The 20,965-nt window shown below is 37.6% G+C and overlaps 1 protein-coding gene across 2 annotated transcripts in view; it reads left to right on the top strand.

The window, feature by feature from the left end:
* LOC100458771 (24-hydroxycholesterol 7-alpha-hydroxylase) overlaps nt 1-17,964 on the top strand; it is a 139,205-nt gene extending 121,241 nt beyond the window's left edge. For both annotated transcript variants that reach the window (XM_063724823.1, XM_063724825.1), the window contains one exon: nt 17,661-17,964. In XM_063724823.1, the coding sequence (XP_063580893.1) occupies nt 17,661-17,949 (289 nt within the window). In that variant the 3' untranslated portion in view covers nt 17,950-17,964. The remainder of the gene's footprint in view (nt 1-17,660) is intronic.
* The last annotated feature ends 3,001 nt before the right edge of the window (nt 17,965-20,965 follow it).

Below are 20,965 nucleotides of genomic sequence, written 5' to 3'. Positions count from 1 at the left end.
TCTTGATAGAGTGATGCTATAGAGTGAGTTAAAGATAATACTAAACATGGATTGATTGTTACTTTGTATCTGGCATTGTGTAAGTACTTTATATGCACTACTTTTCTGCTTTCAAGAACAAATAAGAACCTTACTTACAAGGAAATATTGATTTTGGTCCTCAGTTCCAAGAAATGTGACAAACTGATTCATAAAATAAGCATTCTGAAACTGTTTGCAATACCTTATTGAGTGAGTTTAGGTAAGAAACCAGGGATTCTTATTTTATAGTTACCTACGCTGGTACAAATAAGCAATGTTGTTTAATTTTTCAACTTTATTTCCTCATCGGAAGAAATGAAAGCATGGTTTTCACTACAGACAAAGAGCTCTAGGGCAATGTTTTCCTTTGCAACACTGAAGAGAGACCAGCCCCTTTCCTGTGGGGAGCACCCAGGATAAAGAAGGAAGGCCTCCATCCTGGACTGAATAGTAGGAATAGAGGAACAAAGCTCTAACCCAACTTCCTGTTGTTCCCTGAGTCACACCTTAAGGATTTTCTCCTCTGTAACTGAGAAGTCTGGGCTATAATAGAGGAGTTCTCAGACCCCCTACATGTGTCACATTCTATGATTGCTGTACATATATGGTTGCACAAAATGTGTCGCATCAGTGGTGCCCAATGAAAGCAGAATTTGTGGCATTAGCTATAGATCTTTCTGCACCTTTTGTCATGCAGCAGATAAAGTACCAGGCAGCTCAGAGCAGTGGAAAGATTATTTAATTTTGACCCAAACCTCTCCATCCTGATTCTGGCTAATCCATTTACTAGCTCTGTTTCTACTCAGTCTCCTAGCCACAGTTCTTATCCTACAAAACAAGGATACCTGCTACCTCACCCTACTGCTTAGATCCAATCACTTCATGAATTCTGTAGCTGATAAAGTGTCATACAGTTATAAGGCACAATAATGATTACAAACATTTCTGGATCAACTTCCTGACCCTTCAATTTATGTTTTCCTGTAAATTGAAGTCATTATTCACTGCAGCTCTCAACACTGTCAGACCCAGGAAACTTCTAGTTGTCATTTTTCTGGAATCCTATTTTTGTGTTTCTCCAGTAGCTGGAACCGCTGCCACTCTGCTTGTCAGTCTCAGACATCCTGATTCTCACTCACCGGTCTAGATGAACAAGCCTCTTATCTGAGACCCATGTATTTCACATTCTCCTCTGCCAGGTTGCTGTGAATAACTTCAGTTCTTCAATAACTAAATTTTTAGAGGCCTCTAGGTCCTTTACTTTCTCCTGTGGAAGAGGCCACAAAGAATCCTGGAACTGCCTTTTCCATGAAAATGCTCCAGGAGGTCAAGATCAAAACTAAACATAAAAGACGAAACTGGTGGTTTAGTCCCCAAGTTGCATTTTTGGCATTCTTTTCCCATCCTATGTTAATCTGTCATCTAGCCAAAAAAGAAAAACAAGTAAAAAATAAAAGCAAGGCATTGTCCCCTTTAGGTCAGGGTTGGAAACACAAATGGATTAAACATCATAAAAATGTTTTTAGGTGAGCCCTAAAACGATAATTCAATTTGTAAGACTCTACACACTGAGATCTTGCTGAACTTTCTCTATAGCATAATGTGTCATTCAAGGCAGCTTCATGGAAAGCCAGAGACTATGTTTGAGAACATTCATCCAGTCATTATCTACAATGAACCAAAAGAATGTCAACACTGAAGTGACAGGAGAAGGAGGCAGAGAGAGACAGAGAGAGAGACAGAGAGAGAATGCACCCTGCCCTCAAGGATGTCCCTATTACAGAGGGACTATATCCTTCCCAAGAGCCTGCCTAACATCACATACCTATTACAAGCCTTTGAGATAGCTACTAATATTATCTCCATTTTTCAAAAGAGGAAACAGACACAGAGAGGTTGGGTGACTTGTCTAAAGTCACACAGGTAGTAGATAGCGAGTCAGAATTCAGTGCAGGCATTTTGGCTGCAGAATCTGTGCTCTTAACTGTGTCGCTGCTTCCTCCTGTATAGACACTGTCAGCGCTTTTCCCCCAGGGTGTGAGTCAGATAGAGATATTTCAGACGCTACATTGAAAGCTTTCAAATTCCCACATCTCTAAACACTAAGGAGACAATGATCTCTTCCAGTAATTTCTAAGCCCAAATGTATCTGAGACTTTTAAAATATCACGGAGCAGTGCTGTCCACTAGGAGGATGGTTTAGTGCATTTTTAGTTTTTACTTTAAAAATCTGTTTTTTCTAAGCGTTTTTATACTTTCTATACTGCCATCAATAATATATAATCAGAGAAAGGAAACTTAAACAGGAATAAGCAGCCTTCATTTTTCTAGCTTCTTAGTCATGTTATCAAGATTCTTCAGTGATTTTACTCTGAAAATATCTACTGAATTCCATCAACATTCCATTATCCCACAGGGCCAATCTTCAGAATTATGAATTGACATGTAGAAAGTGGTAAGAGCAGTAGATGCTACAGATTTCAATATATTTCCAACAAAATAGACATCAGTAGGCAATAACTAGCATTTCTAATTCTTGATAGTATAGTTGGATAAAAGAGTCTATTCAACCTTCCACAAATTCTCTGAGGCAATTAGTTGCTATGAAATATTGCTTTCACTAGAATATTTTAGCTCACTGCCTGCTTCCCTTCTCAACATTCATCCATTACTCCCACCAACTCTGTCACACACACACACACACCACAAGTGTTCCCAGGACTTTCTGAAATATGGGGCACACATTCTTATCATAAGATTATATAAATAAAATTAAACATAAAAATTGTGGAAGTAAGAGAGCACAAACATCATAAACATAATAGATGCTGAAATAACTGCTACTGTTAATATTTGAGAGTGACTGAAGTGTTGGGTTACCCCTCAGTGGTGGGCATCACATCTACACCTTCCAGAACCCAAAGGAGCTGCTATCATCTGAGACATGTTCTCAGCCCTTTAAAAATGTTATTATCCATGTTTTCTTTAATGCTGAAAACTGCAGATCCCTTGTTTTGTGCCTTTGTTCTTTCATACAGAGACACTTTCTTCCATCTCTGGTTTTCTTTTGCTGAGCAAGGAGCCTTTTTCAATCTCTTGAGGTCTGAAACTTTCTCACCAAACTGACTCCCCTTTCCTCTGGAGACAGGCAGCATTGCATTTTTGTAGGCTCCTTTGCAGTAAGATGTGGCCCTGTGACTGAGTTCTGACCAATAATATGGACAAAAGTGATGTGCAACTAACTTCCAGGCCTGGCTGGCTCATAATAAAAGCTTCCATGCACTGCTCTGCTTTCTTCCTCCACTTACCAGCAGGAATTATGGATTCAGTGATGGTTCTCAGGCTACAGGGGATGGTGGAGAAACAAATAGAAGTCTGGATCCCTAAATGACTGTATGGAGAAGGGTCACCTCCTCCCAGCACAACCCACATTGAAATGTAAAAATAGCAAATAATATACTTTTACAATGTTAAGCCACTAAAATTTGGAAGTTGTTAGTTCCAGCAGATAACTTATCTTGTACGTTTACATAAGAGTTATATAACATAATTTAAATGCTATGTTGTCATTTGGATCAGACTTAAATAAGCTTCAACATCACTTGAAAATTATTTCTGTTACCATGCCATGAAGAAAACTAAACTGAGTTTTCTCAGTTTGGAGAGCAAATATCATAAAATGAAATGAAGCCAAATTAATTTAGACCAGTTTAAAAATTTAATTGATTTGATTTACTCTAGCTTATTCACAATAATTGGAATGTGGTGAAATGATCTTCATATATCTTTCAGATTTTTATGTTCTATTTACATGGGTTTTCAAGAGCTTTGTTCCAACGAGCTTGTTGTGTGATTCTGAGCTCCTTCAGAAAGTAGTTTCATATTTAATACATCATGTTTGATTGTTGCTAAGCATCCATTTGGTGCAAATTAATAACAACGCAAGCACTAGCTTCAAAAGCCAAAAACAGGATGGGGCTGGAGCAAAGGACGCTAGACTGACTGCCCTCTGACTTGCAAAACCAAGAGATTTCACATGTGAATCTCTGTAACATAACAATTTGTTTTTCTTTTGTTTTGGCTTCTAGTAAAGAAAAAAATAAGAATACAACATTGTGATTGTGAATTGCTCGATGTTGATTAGCTCCTCTCTAATTCTTGTGCTAAAAAGAAAGCTCATCTGCAGAAGGCAAAAAGGCTGCCAGGTGGAGAAGGATGGCTGATCCAGGATATGAAGGGAAATGAAATGGTTTTGTGTAGTCATGTTAGGCTCTGGAACCTGCAAATGAAGCCAAGGGTCAGTTACTGAAGGGGAGACACATGTAGGAACATGAAACTGAAGACAGCTGTTAAACCAAAAGATTGGGCATTGGAGGAGCAAGCTCAGGCTTAACAAATAGTAGGAATGACAGCAGGATATTCAACCATGGTGACAGTTTAAGGCTGAATTTGTTTAGCCCATGCAAAACCCAAGCCTGGAAGGCTTCTCCTTACCATTTAGCTCTATCCTGCAAGCTTGCTGGGTCCTGAGGGCCTCTGAGTGTCGTGAGTGGTAGAGGCAGCTGGCAGGTGGTGGAGGATAAGGTAGGGGATTATTCACAAAAAGCAAGTCGATCTTGGCTGAAACAAAGACACAGGGCTCAAATGAAGATCACACCTACTGGTAAACAGGCAAAGTGCCATTGTTGCTGAAGGAAAATCTTCATCCTGTGCCAGCAGGAAGGAAAGCTAGTGTGGCAGTTGAGTACAGGGCTCCCAAAGTATAGCCTGGGGCACTACGATGGCGCCTCCGTTTGTCCCCAGCTGTGCCAATGGGAGATATTGATGAAGTAGAGGCTGGGCCATCCTCAGACACTGACCTGGCTCCTCTTCCTATTCCCTTCAGGTCATGCCGCCTCCTCTTTCCTCTGCGACCTCTCTTCTTTATTTTCCCTTCATATTTTCTCTCCTTCTGCCAGAGACTGTTTCTCTAATCAAGGAGTGGGAGTGAACAGAAGCTTTTCTATTTCTCACATTTTCTTTTTGTCCCATTTGCATTGGCCAAAGCAAGTCATACACCCGAGCCAAGTATCAGTGTGGCATGCATTATAGTCTTCTTTTAGGGAATGGCCATCATCCTCCACAAGCACCTTCTAACCAGTCTTTGGTGGATAGGATTGGACCTGTAGACTCTCAGGGTAGGGCCAACCTACTTCAGATGGGAGGATCAAAGGGACAGAGAGAAATGATTTTGACATGAAGCTTGAAGAAAATATTGAAGTCAGATACAAACCCCAGGAAGATTTTGGCCTCAGTGAGGAAAGTGAAGAGAAGGTTCATTTGTAAACATTACCAGAATACTTAGATTAGTATTAATTGATAAAATTGAGTTAATGAATGACCTCTCTGGGTTTGATCAAGTTAGCTTAAATGAGAGAAATGTTACTGGCTCATCGTTAGCTTGGTGCAAAAGTAATTGCAGTTTTTGCCATTAAAAATAATTAATTTTGCACCAATCTAATATATGCAATAGGAACTTCGAGCCTTAGTTTTATGGATTTGGACAGGAATGCTAGAAGAATGTAATAATGAAATCTTTGGGAAAAATTTCATTCTATAAATAAGGAGAGCTCCACAGTTACCAAGATTTTGGCAAATATGATTTAAATGTCAGTGAAGGAGTTTCAGTCTACGTTTGAATGGAATCTTTTCCTTCTTGTCCTTTTCTTGCTGTTATTGTTCCTCCCCTTTCTCCACTCCCTTCCTCCTTTTCTTTATTCTTCTTCTTATTTTCCTTCCTCGTTTCTTCTTCTTCTTTTCTTCTTCTCCTTCTTCTTTTTCTTCTCCTTCTTCTTTATCTTCTTATTTTTCTAATTCCTCCTTCCTCTTCCACTTCCCTCCCCTTCTCCCCCTTCTTCTCTTCCTTTTTCTCCTCCTCCTTCTTCCTCATCCTCAGTCTGCTCAACCTCCCTCCTTCTCCTCTCTTCTTTCCTTCTTCCTTAGTATTCTTTTCCTCATAACTATTTATACTGCCACTTTTGAAATTCTTTGAGTAGGCAGTGGATGTGGTAGAAAAGGATGTGGGCTTTGATTTCAAATCTACTAGACTTATATTCAGATATTACCTATCTACCAGTTAAGTGTCTTGGGAAAGTTATTTCTATAACCCCACTTTCCTCATGTATCAAATGGAGGTAATAGTCTCCACTCCACAGGTCTGTTGTCAGGATTAAATGAGATGATATACATAAAATTTTTGACTCTTTGATTTTAAACAAATAACTACAAACTACAAAAAAAACAAGCCATATGAAAATTTATGTTTACAAAATTAGGTAAATTGGTTGTTAATAACTTGAATTTTAAATAATAACTACACTGGTTTAAAACATGCCATCCTCAAAGGGAATGCAAAGTCTTGTTTAAATAAAACAAATCTAATGTACACACAATTCAAGGAGTAAACTGATGTCTGTTTTACTCATTGCTGGATCTAGAACTAGAATGGTTTTGGGCACATGGTAAGTGTTCAGTAAATATTTGTTGAATGAATGAATACATGAATGAATGAAATAACTTTCTATTCTATATGTACTTGGCACCATAGTAGCTGTTGGAAATGTAAATGACTCAACTTTCATGCATCTTAGATTCTAAGTCAAGACAAAACAGTAAGATGATTTCAGATACTGATAAATGCTATGAGGAAAATTAAACAGGGTTATGTAATAAAAATTGATTCAAGGAATGTGAAGGAGGCAAAAAGAGGTTGAGACTGGATGGTCAGAGAATTCCTGAGTGATAGGAAAGGACCAGTTATGGAAAGATCTAGATTTGTTGTTGAAGATTTCCTCAACAAGCACTGTATCTATTTATTTGACTTATGCTAATAGAAATCTATTTAGCTCATTCTGGAAGCATTTTCTTAAGTTATAAGTTAGTCACAAGGTTTATAGTCATAGATGCAGATACTATCCTATATTCTACAAAACTCGGGAATTCTGAGACTTTAGGGTCTCCAAGAAACTAACGTTGAAATGGGCAGTATTTTCAAAAGCATGTTCCAGTAGACATAAGATGGTTACAGATGTATTCCTCAAAAAAAAAAAAAAAAAAAAAAAAAAAAAAGAGAAAAGGTCCTGTGGTCAAATACACTTGGGAACCAGTCCACGAGCACTAATATATTAAGGTCTTGAGAATTTATGAAGCAGAGAAACACATACTACATGTATTTCAATGTTTTCTGAACATATTTTCAAAATTTTGTTTTTTTTTTCTCTGTACACTTATTGACATCAATATGCAGTTTGAGAAATACTGTTATAACATAAAAGATGAGGCTTTGGTACAAAGGGAAAAGAGAAAGATAACCGTATGCCATGCTTATACACTGTTGGTGGGAGTGTAAATTAGTTCAGCCATTGTGGAAGACAGTGTGGCAATTCCTCAAAGACCTAAAGACAGAAATACCATTTGACTCAGTAATCTCATTACTTGGTATATACCCAAAGGAATATAAACCATTCTATTATAAAGACACATGCACATGTATGTTCATTGCAGCACTATTCACAATAGCAAAGACATGGAATCAACCTAAATGTCCATCAATAGTAGACTGGATAAAGAAAATGTGGTACATACACACCATGGAATACTATGCAGCTATAAAAAAGAAAGAGATTATGTCCTTTGCAGGGACGTGGATGGAGCTGGAGGCCATTATCCTTAGCATACTAACACAGGAACAGAAAACCGAATACCACATATTAGTGGGAGCTGAATGATGAGAACACATGGACACAAGAGGGGAACAGCACACACTGAGGCCTACTGAAGGGTGGAGGGTGGGAGAAGATCGGGAAAAACAACTTATGGGTACTAGGCTTAATACCTGGGTGATGAAATAATCTGTACAACAAACCTCCATGACACAAGCTTACCTATGTAACAAACCTACACTTGTACCCTTGAACTTAAAATAAAAGTTGAAAAAAAAGAAAGATAATCCTTTGTCATAAGCCTTGCAGTTCCAAAATGGTATATTTACACAGACTTACCAGAAACTTAAAATAAGCTCCAGATATCATATGTACATACATTGTCTACTTTGACCAAACTGTTGACCTGATAAGAAAGATGATCACGTTTAGTTTTTGCATACTAGAGGTTTTTAAAGTTGCGCTGCTTTGAAAGTGGAATGTATTTGCATTTCCTCTATAATTTTATGAGAATTAATGACAGTCAAGTGTATCTGTTTTTTTATTTTGTTTCATTTTGTTTTGTTTGTGTAAGGCAAGCAGTGGAATATGCCACGAATTTCATGAGCTTTGAACATGTGAACACCACACTTAGCTCTATAACTCCATCACTTGCTAGAGGTGGTTTTAGGCAGATTACTCAAACTTTCTGAACTTCACTTTTCTCATCTGCAAATGGGGATTGTAATAGCCATACCCTACTTTTTGGGGGATAAGTCAAGCTGGTGTAAAGGACTTGCAGGAGAATGTCACTCTAGCCACTTTCTGAAATGTTTACTTGGGGACTCTAGAGTCTTTCCTCTGAAAATCTTTTTAATCCCCCTCTGGAGATTCAATGGAAAAAAACAGAATGTTTGCTGTTTGTTTCTATAGTGATGACTCATGGAGTGCTGATTTATTGAATCAATTAGTGAAGAAGTAAAATTAATGTCTTATCATATAGGTGTGAAATAAGCTATTCAGTCAATGCCATAAGCAAGGGCTTATCTAGATACTTTATCTCACCCAAACCAAGCTAACAAGGGTCACTGGCTAGCAAAAGAGTCTCTCTTTAGTTCCCTAAATGTTCTAAAGATGTAGACGATCTTAACAACTAACAACTGAATTCATCACATCAACTGCATGATAATAACTATGGATGTTCTCCAACTATTGTTCCCATGACAGAATCAGTAAGAGGATTTGGCCTGCCTAGGTCTTAGATGACTACACTATTTCCAGTGGACCACACACAATCAAGTGCAACAACAATGTAATGTTGGTAAAACTCATTAGGTTAAGAACACTATTTTAGAAGATTGTTTAACAAACATATTTTTAGGCCTTAGAGAATGTTCATGAAGGATTTTAAGCCCACTCGTGCAGAGGACTCCCATATCACATAATGTAAGTGCTCAGGAATTACCTCATGAGTCATTCCTAATATTAACTAAAAGTTGAAATAGTGGTATGTTCTTTTGGTTTGATTGTTTAGTTTTAATCTTAGTGTTGATTTTAGAACTGTGGGATATAAAAATGGAACCATACTACTGGCATGAAGAGAGGAAAGCAGTGCATTATGGGAACTAGGGGAGTTGGATCATTCCACTGCATATTCTTCCTTCTTCTAGGACACTTTGCTTGCTGGTAGAAAATGAATACAGTTATTTAATGCATCTCTTTCATTAGAATGCTGTATTAAAAATCAATTGTGATCAGATTAGGAAGAATCCTGGACTTCAGAGGCCAGGGACATAATTTTGGTGTTGATTCTACCACCTATGTACCTTAGGCAAGTTACTCCCTGAGCCTTACTTTGCTCTTCTGTAAAATGATGACTTCACTGATTATTTCTAAGACATCTTTCAGTGTTCTAATTCTATCATAGCCCAAAATCCATGACCTTTTCTTTCTTTTCTGATTTTTCAAGGCATTCAGATATCTTGCTTTTTTGCTACTTTTCTACTGATTTGCTTCATGTTACGTCTTACAAGAAGCCCAAGTTATTCCAGTCTTCACAAGGCTACTACTGGAGTATCAGGAGAGAGGTGAGCTGGTATTTGTGATGGTAGAGGCAAAACCCCCTTTTTGTGAATCACAAAATTCATGAGATTGAAACTTTAGGTTTATGTGTTGGTCTTTTTCTATACCTGCTGCAGGCACTATATTGGATTCCAATACCTGGCAAAAGTAAACTTGATCAATAATTGTTGACTTTCAGGCCGGGTGTGGTGGCTCACCCCTGTAATCCCAGCACTTTGGGAGACCTAGGTGGGGGAATCAGTTGAGGTCAGGAGTTTGAGACCAGCCTGACCAAGATGGTGAAATCCCGTCTGTACTAAAAATACAAACATCAGACGGATGTGGTGGCTCACACTTGAAATCCCAGCTACTCGGGAGGCTGAGACAGGAGAACTGCTTGAGCCTGGGAGGCAGAGGTTGCAGTGAGCTAAGATGGCACCATTGCACTCTAGCCTGGGCAACAGAGTGAGTAAGATTCCATCTCAAAAAATAAAAAATAAAAATAAAAATGTAAAAGAAAATAGGTGACTTTCATCAATCAAAATTGTCTTTTACCATCACCATCTTCTCTGACCTGAACAATATACCAGGCATTACTTAGACAGTGAGAAAAGTTAAAGAATTTGTCTCTGTTATTGAGGTCTTCATGTTCCAGCTAGAGTAAAAAGGCTTGCACAGAGAAGTAGATGATAACATAGACAAGAGGATAGCATGGGTGTTCAATTGTGTGGGATTGGAAATAAGTGCATGAAAACTCCTACAGGGGAGTGGTTACTGTGGAAAAAAATAGTTTGGATAACACTTCCTAGGGAAACTGAATGCTAAACTTTGAAGATTGGGAAGATTTAGTATGATAAGTGGCAGATATAATAACAATTGAGAAAAGTTATAAGGAAAAATATAAAAAGGTGCTGGGTAGAGACACTGATTTCCCATTATCTACTCATCTTGTGAACTAAACTTTGCCAAACAGTGTCCTCAAGGCAAAGCGCAATCCACTGGCGCATACATCCAAGGATGAGGAACTTTGCTGAAACAAAAGGGAAAGGGAATTTGCACAGGAAAGTCTAATTCTGCCTGAAAGTAGAAAATCCAGTAATTAACTTGACTTTTCCCTAGCAATTGTAGCAGTTGAGTTTATCCTAGGGCCTAAAAAACTTTTGGGTTATAAGGGAATCCTAGTGGCTGCACTTCACTGGCTAAGTTCATCTCTTAGATAATATGTATTTTTTCTGGGCTTGTGGGTGAGAATCAGAACATTCTTTCAGTATGAGGTGGAAAGGTGGGTGAAGTTACTTCAAGTTCCATGACTATTGAGAAAGGTATCAGTCATAGTAATTTTTTTCAAGCTAGAAGAGACATTAAGAATACCCAGGACTAACAAACCTGCACGTTCTGCACATGTATCCCAGAACTTAAGGTATAATAATAATAATAAAAAAGAGTACCCAGGTCTTCATTTTATATGTGGGAGAATAAGGCCCACAGAAGTTTGGGTAACTTATCCAAAGTCATCATAACCATATATACATGAGAACCGCTGGGTTATAATTTTCCTGTCATGTCATTCTTTTAAAGAAAATTATTGGCATTATTTTTCCTATCTCTCTCCCATAACAATAAAATCCCTTTCTGATCCTGCCCTAAAACACGACCATTTTTTAGCACCCCATGTATGCCCCAATTCTTATGTCCTTAGATACTAACCTGAAGAAAAATTGCACAAAGAATACATATTTCTTGTGGGAATATTTAAAAACATAGATAAGCACAAAAAGGAAAATGAAAAGCCATCTTCAAGTCCCTAGAGAAAACCATAGCTATATACTCCATGTATCCTTCCTATGCATATTATAATATTAAAAATATTATAAACATATTTTAATCTAAAAATGGAATTTTACTATTTTTATACTACTATTTTAGTATGCTATTTTTTGTATAATATTTGTAAGCAAATTTTCATGTGAATGTATATACTCCTACAGCCCCATTCTTGACTCTACATAAAAAAAGAATTGGAGTCATTTCTGGTGAATTGCTTAAACCCATTCCCTAAAATGCAAAGTTTCTCCAGAAATACTGACCCTGCTTGAAAAAAATGCATTTGGCTGTAGATATAGAGAAATGTGAAGCTCTTCCCCTTCTAAAATCTGGTGGTATTATCAACTCCTATTTTAAGCTTGTTTATGGAACTAGAATAATACTGAACATGGATATATAAAGGTGATTACAGCAGTTCAAGTTTGACCTTTGAAAAATCTTTCCCCGTATAAACAAAGTCTGGAAGGTTTTAAAACCTCTAAGCCAGTCAATTTCTTTTTTTAATCATAAACCTGAGTCAACAAGGAATGCCCATTTTATTTAAAGAGTAGGAAATGAAAATGCCTTGGTTCCTTAACCATAAATGAAGGAGGTATCTCTGGACACCATGGGTTCCTTGCCTCGAACCTTCTGCTGCAGTCTCAGGGTCCTGCACACCAGGCCTCACCCTGTAGCTCTACCTGATTCCTCAGCACTGGTGGATCTGCTCCCACAATTCTGCTTAGGCAATTTCCTCACTCTCTCACACCCATGCTGATCTCATTCCCACTTCCATATTTTTATCCCAATAAGATTTTCCATGAAACATCCATCCTCTCCTATTTCAACCCCATCCTTACTCGCAGGCCCAGCTGCGCAGCTTCCCCAGTGCAGCCATCCTGGTGAGATTCATCCCACACTTTACACTCTTATCTGGAATTTGCTGGCTCTGAGAGTGAATCTGGTGTGGTATCTTATGTCCATATTTTTTTTTGTCCTTTAGTTTGTATCTCCTCTAAGCCTTCTGCCTCCTTTTGATAAACGTTTGTTCTAGCTTTCATTTGTGTTTTGCACAGCAATGTGTACATTACATACTAAATACTCAGGAAATGTGTGTTCCTTTATGAATGATTGGGGGAGGGAATAGAATCTTATTTCTGCCTGTTTCTTCTTAGATGTTAGATCTCAGAAAAAAGTTCCCTTAACGTCTCTGAGGTTCCTTACAATCCTGAGAACAAAGTGGAAACACTGAACCTAGAAGGCTGTCATAAAGAAAAGAGGGATTCAATGTGAAGAGTATGGGGTACAAATAAGATAAAAAAATGTCATCTACCATCAGAAGGTCCAATGAGCTTACTTCTTTGACTTCATTAAAGGCCCCAAAAAACTAAAATATGACCCAGACTCTAAAATTATTATAAAATTCTAACACTTGAAAATATTTTCCAGCATTCTCAAAAGTAAATACATCTATTATATATATATATAGTATACATAGAATGACATATATAACTATATAGTATGTATAAAAGATGACTTGACTGTTACTGTGGTGCATAGCCTGCTCCCAAGACTGGAAATAAGTTTGTTTCTTTGAATATTCTAGACTTTCTTCACCCCTGAACTTTACATGCGCACACACACACACACACACACACACACACACACACACACACATATTTGCATGTAATAGCTGTATTAGATAGGATGAGATTTGGCCACATATCATTTTAAATTTTACAAAATAATTTCTTAAGTAAAATATAAATATCTTTGTCTGTCACATAAGAGAGGTCCTGAGATAGTCAATGGCAGTGTCTCCAGGGCAGTAGGAACTGAATCTTCTCCCTACTGCTCCACCATTATTAGCACATGGCTTTCACTTTCTAATGCAAGATGGCTGTTTGAACTCCCTTCACGAGAAGAAGGAAAGGCAAAAGAAGGGCCAACTTCCTTCCTTTTAAGGGTCTCCTAGAAGTAGCACACTTCTACTCAGTTCTCGTTGGTCAAACTGTACTGGCATTGCTTTACCTTGCTACAGAAGATACCTGGAAATGTTATACTTTAACTGGACGGTAATTTGTCCAGAAAAAAATGAGTTATTTTATTAAAGAAGAAGGGGAACATGTATATTGGAGACGCTATTGCAATGCCTATAATTCAATGTCTTGCAATCATAAAATATATTTTATATAGCTTCTCTGCTTAGTTCAAATAGATATGAAATAGAAAGAAAAGTGAAAGTTATGGAATTCTTAGAATGAAACCCAGGTTGGGTAAGTTAGTAATAGTAGTAAGAAACTTTAAAACTGAAATTTTAAATGGTAGAGGTATTTCAGAGATCAGGTAGGGAAAGAAAAACAATTAAGGAGATGATAACTGAAGAAGCTTCACTGCTTCCAAATAGTAAAACCTCCAAAGTGTTGGGTTCACTTTCTCTTAAAATATGAAGTTTGATAGTAAGAAATTCAATGAAATGTTTGGGATCTTATCTCCAAATTTAAAATATGGTATTGTAAAAATAGTTTCCTCTAGTTCTTAGTTAAACTAGGAAGGAAAGAAAGAAAGAAGGAAGAAAGGAGGGGGGAGAGGAAGGGAGGGAAGGAGGAAAGAAGGAAAGGAGAGGGAAGGAAGAAGAAAGGAAGGGACAGATTGGGATTGGATAAATAAATTAGTTTTAGCTCCAAATAATGAAACACTCATTAACATTCACATTAAACTGTAAAAGAAGCAAGAAGCCTGAATGTGAGGAGAGTTTCTAGATTATTAAATAAACATATTATGAAACATAATATGTAATAGGATCCCTTTTTATGCATGTCACATTCTTACAACTTTTCTATACATTTGAAGTTATTTCCAAATAAATTTAAAAGGAGTGAAATGAACATCAATGCCGCAACAAGCTATCACCACACTCTTGTTAGAATGGCTATTATCAAAGAGGCAAGAGGTAAGGGTGTGGGGAAAGTGTTGGCAAGGGTGTGGAGAAAAGGGAACTCTTGCACACTGTTGGCAAGGATGCAAATTGATACAGCTGTTATAGAAAACAATATGGAGGTCTCTCAAAAAATTAAAAGTAGAACTACTACATGATTCAGTCATCCCTCTTCAGGGTATATAAATGAAATAAAATGAAGAAAATGAAATTAGTATCTTGAAGAGATATCTGCACCCTTATGGATTATTCACAATAGCCGTGGAATCAACATGTGTCCATCAACAAATAAATGGATCAAGAAAAAATATATTATGTATATGATGGAATATTATTCAGCCTTAGAAAAGGAGATCTTTCCATTTGTGACAACAGAGATGACCCTACAGGACATTATGCTAAGTGGAATAAGCCAGACATAGAAAGATGAATACAGCAATAGCTCATTTGTATGTGGAATATGAAAAAGTTGAACTCACACAGAACCAGCGAGTAGAGTAGGAGCCAGGAGATGCCTGGAGCTAGAGGATGGGGAAAATGGGTATATGTTGGCCAAAGGGTACAAACTCTCAGTCATAAGATGAGTAAATTTTGGGGATCTATTGCATGGCATGTGACTACAGTTAATAATACTGTATTATGTACTTTAAATTTGCTAAGATAGTAGATATTAAGTGTTCTCACTACCAAAAAGTGGTAATCATGTGAGGTGATGGATATGTTAATTAGCTTGCTTGGGGTAATCATCTTACAATGCAAAAATATACCAAATCATCATATTGTACATCTTAAATATATACAATTTTTATTTTGTCAATTATACCCCAATGAATCTTGGGGGAGGGAAGACACCATATGTTTGTTAGATATATAGAAAAATAGATAATGGATGGATGTAAAGAGAAATCAGTATATAGATAGATGGATACAGAATTTGAAAGATGGGGAGGGTTGGGGGGAGCGTGAGGGGGGTTTGTAAATGAGCATTCTGCCTTCTCATGGAAACTGTAAGCTATACTCTAAGTATATGAGTGGACTGCCTGATAGCATTAACTTAAGACTGGTTAAGGGAGAGAATTGAAACTAAATACACTAAAACCATCAACAGTGGATATCTTTGAATTGTAAGGTTATGGTGATCTCTATTTTCTTTGCGCTTTTCTGTATGTTCTAATCTTTCTGATTTTGTTGGTAATGAATAAGAATTTGTTCTATATATTTATATGTGAATATAAATATATATAATATATACTGAATATATAGATATATATATTCAAAACCAGATCAGACTCCAGTCTATTCACCTCAGGCAACTGTATTTATCTAGAGTACCCAAAGGCTGTATGTAACACTCCTGCAGTTTTAGGTAAGACCATGACCGAGACTAATAGTTCTTATTGTGCTAGAAAGTTTAATGGCAAATGGCTCATTGGGATGGTATCCATCATAGAACCATTGGGCAGCTATATGCAGGAAAACTTCTATCTCAGTTTAAAAATCTATGTTAATCAGGAGTTTGAAACTAGCCTGGCCAATATGGTGAAACCCCGTCTTTACTAAAAATATAAAAATTAGCCAGGCATCATGGCACATACCTATAATCCCAGCAACTGAGGAAGCTGAGGCAGGAGAATTGCTTGAACTTGGGAGGCAGAGGTTGCAGTGAGCTGAGATATCATGCCACTGCATTCCAGCCTGGGCAATACAGCGAGACTCCACCTCAAGAAAAAAAAAAGATTGTTAAAATTATTTTTGAAAATAATTCAGAATTTTTTGAATGATAATTAATGCATATACTGTTTTGAAAACCAAGTTGCCATCAACAGCTATTAAGCTAATCTTCTTTTACATTGACCTCTCTAGCTTCTGAGGCCTGGTCTTAGCCTCCTCCTCTTGAAGGATCCCTGAGCACTCAGCCATCAACCCCTCTTCTGACCCTGAAGTGCTCAAATTTGGACCTTGGCATCTGCTCCTCTGTGACGTTAGTTACCTTTTTATAGCTGAGTGTTCTGCTTCTCACAGTAATTGTAAGCCAAATAACCAGGAGATATGAAGAGACTGCCTGACCAACAGGAGGTTATGGCTGGTGCCAGGTTAAAGGATTTCAAACAAAAAATTGAAACAGAGAGCATAGGGGTTGGCATCTTATATGGTAGGGACTTAATGGACTTAATGAAAGTGGGGGACTTACTATTTCATTAAGTCCAGGCACTGGAAGGTTCAGAACACAGGTTTGAAACCCAGACGCCTGGCTCTATGGAATCACCCTCTGCCTCGGTTTTCTCATATGTAAAGTGAGAATAATAACACTGTCCATGTCAAAGAGTTGATGTTAGAATTACAACAAATTAATATAGGTAGAGCGCCTACGGTAGCACTTGGCACCTAATACATGTTAGTTCTTATTATAAGAATAGTATGTTTATTTTCTCATTGTCAAAGTAATTCAGAAAGTTTAGAAAACAGATGCAAGGAAAAATAAAGAATTAAAAATATCCCAAATTCTCAATGCTCAGATATAAAGTCCTCAGTTATAATCACTGTTAATATTCTGATTTTCTTGAATTTGATTTTTTCTCTCCCTCTCCTCCTCTCTGTATGTACTTATATATATTTTAATTCATTTTACCAAAAAATATATAATACCATAGAGAACTTTATAGCTCGTCTTTTGCACTTAATAATATGGGGAGCATTTTTCACATAATTATTTATATGAACACTTACAAATGTCCTAGTATTACCTGGAAAAGAACTAAACCAATAAGGGCAAATTTGGCAGTTTGAAGTTTAAATGTCTTTCAAATGTGTCCATAAAGAAAATGAAAACATGAAAAAATGTAATTTTCTATTCTAAATATTCAAGCAGTAAAATTAGAAAATGTCAGGAGATTGTATATTGAGCTTTTAAAGTACTAAAAATAGTATTAACAACATTGAGAAATCTGGCTCTGTTCTCCTTTTAGGAGGAATTTGATTACTTAATTTTATAAAATAAAGTATTAAATTATTTTCCCTCATTTTAAATTTCATGTGTATTTATAGAAAAAGAAATTGTTGTACTTTATCCAGAGAGCAGAAAAGATTTTGAGCTCGTGCATTGAATACTTTTATAAATTTAGTCACGATCTGACCAAAGCACTTGTGTGTTCCTCCAGCTATTTGAGAGACTTCAGCCCCTTGCCAGGCGAGAGAGTGGATGGTCACCCTCCATGGAGGAAGTGCTTCCCAGGGGTGTCTGCTGGGGAAGGAAAGCATGATGCAATGCAGGTGAGCCTTTGGAGGAGGTGGCAGCTGGAGCACCAGTGGTATGGATTTGGGTTCTTCCCACAGCTCAGGAGCCAGTTGCATAGGGTCCAATCCTGTCACCTGACTAATTTTGTAACCTCAGACAAGTCATTAACTTCTGGGTGCATCACTTTCCTCCTAATTGTGCTTCCCTCATAGAGTTCTAGTGAACTATACTAGGCTACACATAAGATGCTCAGACAGGGCCTGGCCTACACAGACTGCACTCCATAGAGTGCATATATATATAATATGGGTGATATGATACATAATATTAAAATGTAATAGAAATATCAAAAATTGATGAAATCAGCTCTTTACATTCTGATCCATAAATTTAATGAATTTATATTTTGGTGATTTAAGGTATTTTGTATGGGGACAATGTCTAACACAATGTGCCTCTCTCCCATAGTTTCATGATACGACTATCAGAACATTTTTATTTGTCCAGTGCTTCTCCAGAAAAATTGCTTAGACTTAGAGGGGGTGTTAGCAGGGGTCTCTCACATTTGATTCACTTCCTTGTATCAGAAGGAGAATGCATTGGTAATCCGTCAGGAGCTTTGAGATCTGTCCTCATTCAAGGACAGACTACTTGGCTACAGGACCCAGAACCTTAAAAATATAAGATTTGAAGATATAGGTTTAAATTAAGTCTGAATTCTGATCACTGAAGCAAATATCTAATGCTGTCTAAACCTGGGGACTATTGTTTTCTTGGCAGTATGGCTACTATAAACCCTGGCTTAACAGAATGTGAGTTCCTGAGCCCTTTCCCCACAGGAGTGTTGACAGCACTTCCACGCTTCCACACAAATATAGCTGATGTTCCTTGCACTTACGTGGATTTCTGGAAAACACTCTGGGTTTGGCCTTACCACTGAAAATGACTTTGGGGAGAGTGAGGCAGAGTAACCATTGGCAGTCATGCTTCATGTCTTCGTGAAGGTTGACAGGCATTGACCTTTCCTGGCTGCATCCCAGTGGTCTGCACTTGGATAGTTGTCAGTATCCTGAACCCAGTCAAAGGAAGAGAGAAGCCCAGGTTTTGGAGGGCACATTGAGGTTTGTCTGACCTAAACATCCACCTGAAACAGGCTGCCATACAGTCTCTGCCCAAAGGTTTCTCATAAAGTAGAACTTTCCCATGCACGAGGTAACCCACTATTCACTATTGCATGAATTAGTATTATTAAATCCCTCTTTTATGTGAAAGTGGGGTCTCCTTCCATGTTGCTCTCACTGGTACTTTCTGGCTTTCTACATTGACATTGGGTAAATCGATGCTGTCTTGACCACATTTCACATTTCCCAATGCTGAAGATAGCTATCACAGGTTTCTGGTTTTTCTAAAGAAGTCCAAGCTAAAAATGTCCATTTTCTCCTAACTGTTCCTTATATAACTTGACTTCTAGACTCCTTCTATCTTGGTTTCCCAGCAGCAAACACTCTCTAGTTTATTATTTTCTCCAATAAAATATGGCTTATGTTCCAGCAGAGGCCTGACCCATGCAGAGCACTGAGGCCATTGCTTCCAGTGATCTGTTGAGGTTTTGTTTTGTTTTGTTTTCTAGCTGCTGTGTCATGATCTTGGCTCACACTGTGTCTGCCTTCAATAAAACCCCTGGATCTTTTCACAGGACTCCTGCCAAGCCACAGCTCCTCCCTCAATATTTGTGGAATTGATAGTTTAAAAAATAACATTCACATTTTTTCATATTATAAAAGCAATACACAGTAATTGTAGGAAATTTAGAAAATGTAGTTAAGTAAATATTTTTAAAAGTCAGCAATAATCACACTATTCAGAGAGGTCTACAGCTGATAGTTTGAGATTATCAGGGGTAGCAAACTCAGATACCAGCAGGGTCTAGGCAAATATGATAGATGCATGAAGAAGGCTGGGAGTGAGACACTAGGGCGTAAGTGGACCAGTTGCCATTTAAAAATGCCAGTCATTATTCAGCTCCTGGCTACCAATTGCTCTCTAGAAGTGAGGGCTCCAAAAAAGCCGAAGCAGAAAATCTAAATGTTTTCAAGAGACATTGTAGATGCAGAATTTTATGAGAAATCTCCTTATTAAGTATTAGCATCAAATTTATGTTGACCAACGAATTCACATCTTTAGACCTTCTTGAGTCCTTGAACTGCTAGCAGTGTGGCCCCTCTGGTGTACATCCTTCCATTTTGCCTTCTTTCTTCTCTCCATCTCTCAGAAAATAATGGGCTTATTCTCTATTATATAACAACTGGCAGTGATGTGTGATCATGTGAGTTAACCCTAGATATCTTTGCATAGCTGACCACTCCTTTTTGGCTTCCCTCTCATTGTCCCTATTATCCACACAGAATCATTTCTTTCCTATCTTCCACATAGCCTTCTCATTTCCACTGAACAGTTTGTGCTGGGTTAGATCCCTGCCTGAGCTTCACTCCATGTTCATATCTATCACTCCATGATTCGGCCCAAAACACCGCCTCTCTTTACTGTGCTCCTCATTCTCAGGCTGCAGAAAAGATAAGCCTTTGGAGTCCAAATGACCCATGTTCAAACCCAGCTCTGCACTTTAATAAGCAGTACAAACCTGTGGAAAATTGCTTTGACCTCTCCAAAACCTAGTTTTCACAGCCACAATGTTAGAAGTAATAATGCTTACCTTGAAAAAATAGTTTAGAGGATTAATAATACTGTATATAAAGTATCTCAGGAAATTGTAGCTGTTGTAATAATACTATACTTGGTTTTAATCATCTGTGAGTGTTTATAACTGTTCTCCCCAACTTGATTAGGAAATAATAGCCACCTTAAAATATTCATTAAATAAGTGAATAAATTCAAAAATGAGTAAATGAAGAAATGGAAAAGCACAAGCAGGCTGGAAGATCCAAGTTATTCTTAAAGATAGAGATACAGGAAAGTACTCCAAACCAAGAAAGGAAGAAAAGCACTCACACTTGGTAACTGTTTCTTTCCTACTTGACCCTGACGTTTTACGTTACAGAGAAATGCTGGCATTAGAACAAGTGCCTCCTCAGACTAATACTGAATTTAATCATTAATTACTAAACAACTTTTGTACTCTGTGATTTTTCCAATATGTAGGAAGCAGACTTCTCAACTCAGCCTTCTTGGAAATGTTTCATCACACTAGAGACGTGTCCCTAACTTATC

Source organism: Pongo abelii, chromosome 5 (assembly GCF_028885655.2).
Source record: "Pongo abelii isolate AG06213 chromosome 5, NHGRI_mPonAbe1-v2.0_pri, whole genome shotgun sequence".
NCBI lineage: Eukaryota > Metazoa > Chordata > Mammalia > Primates > Hominidae > Pongo > Pongo abelii.
Note: the sequence above shows the minus strand (reverse complement) of the source record. Positions and strands in the feature narration are given on the sequence as shown.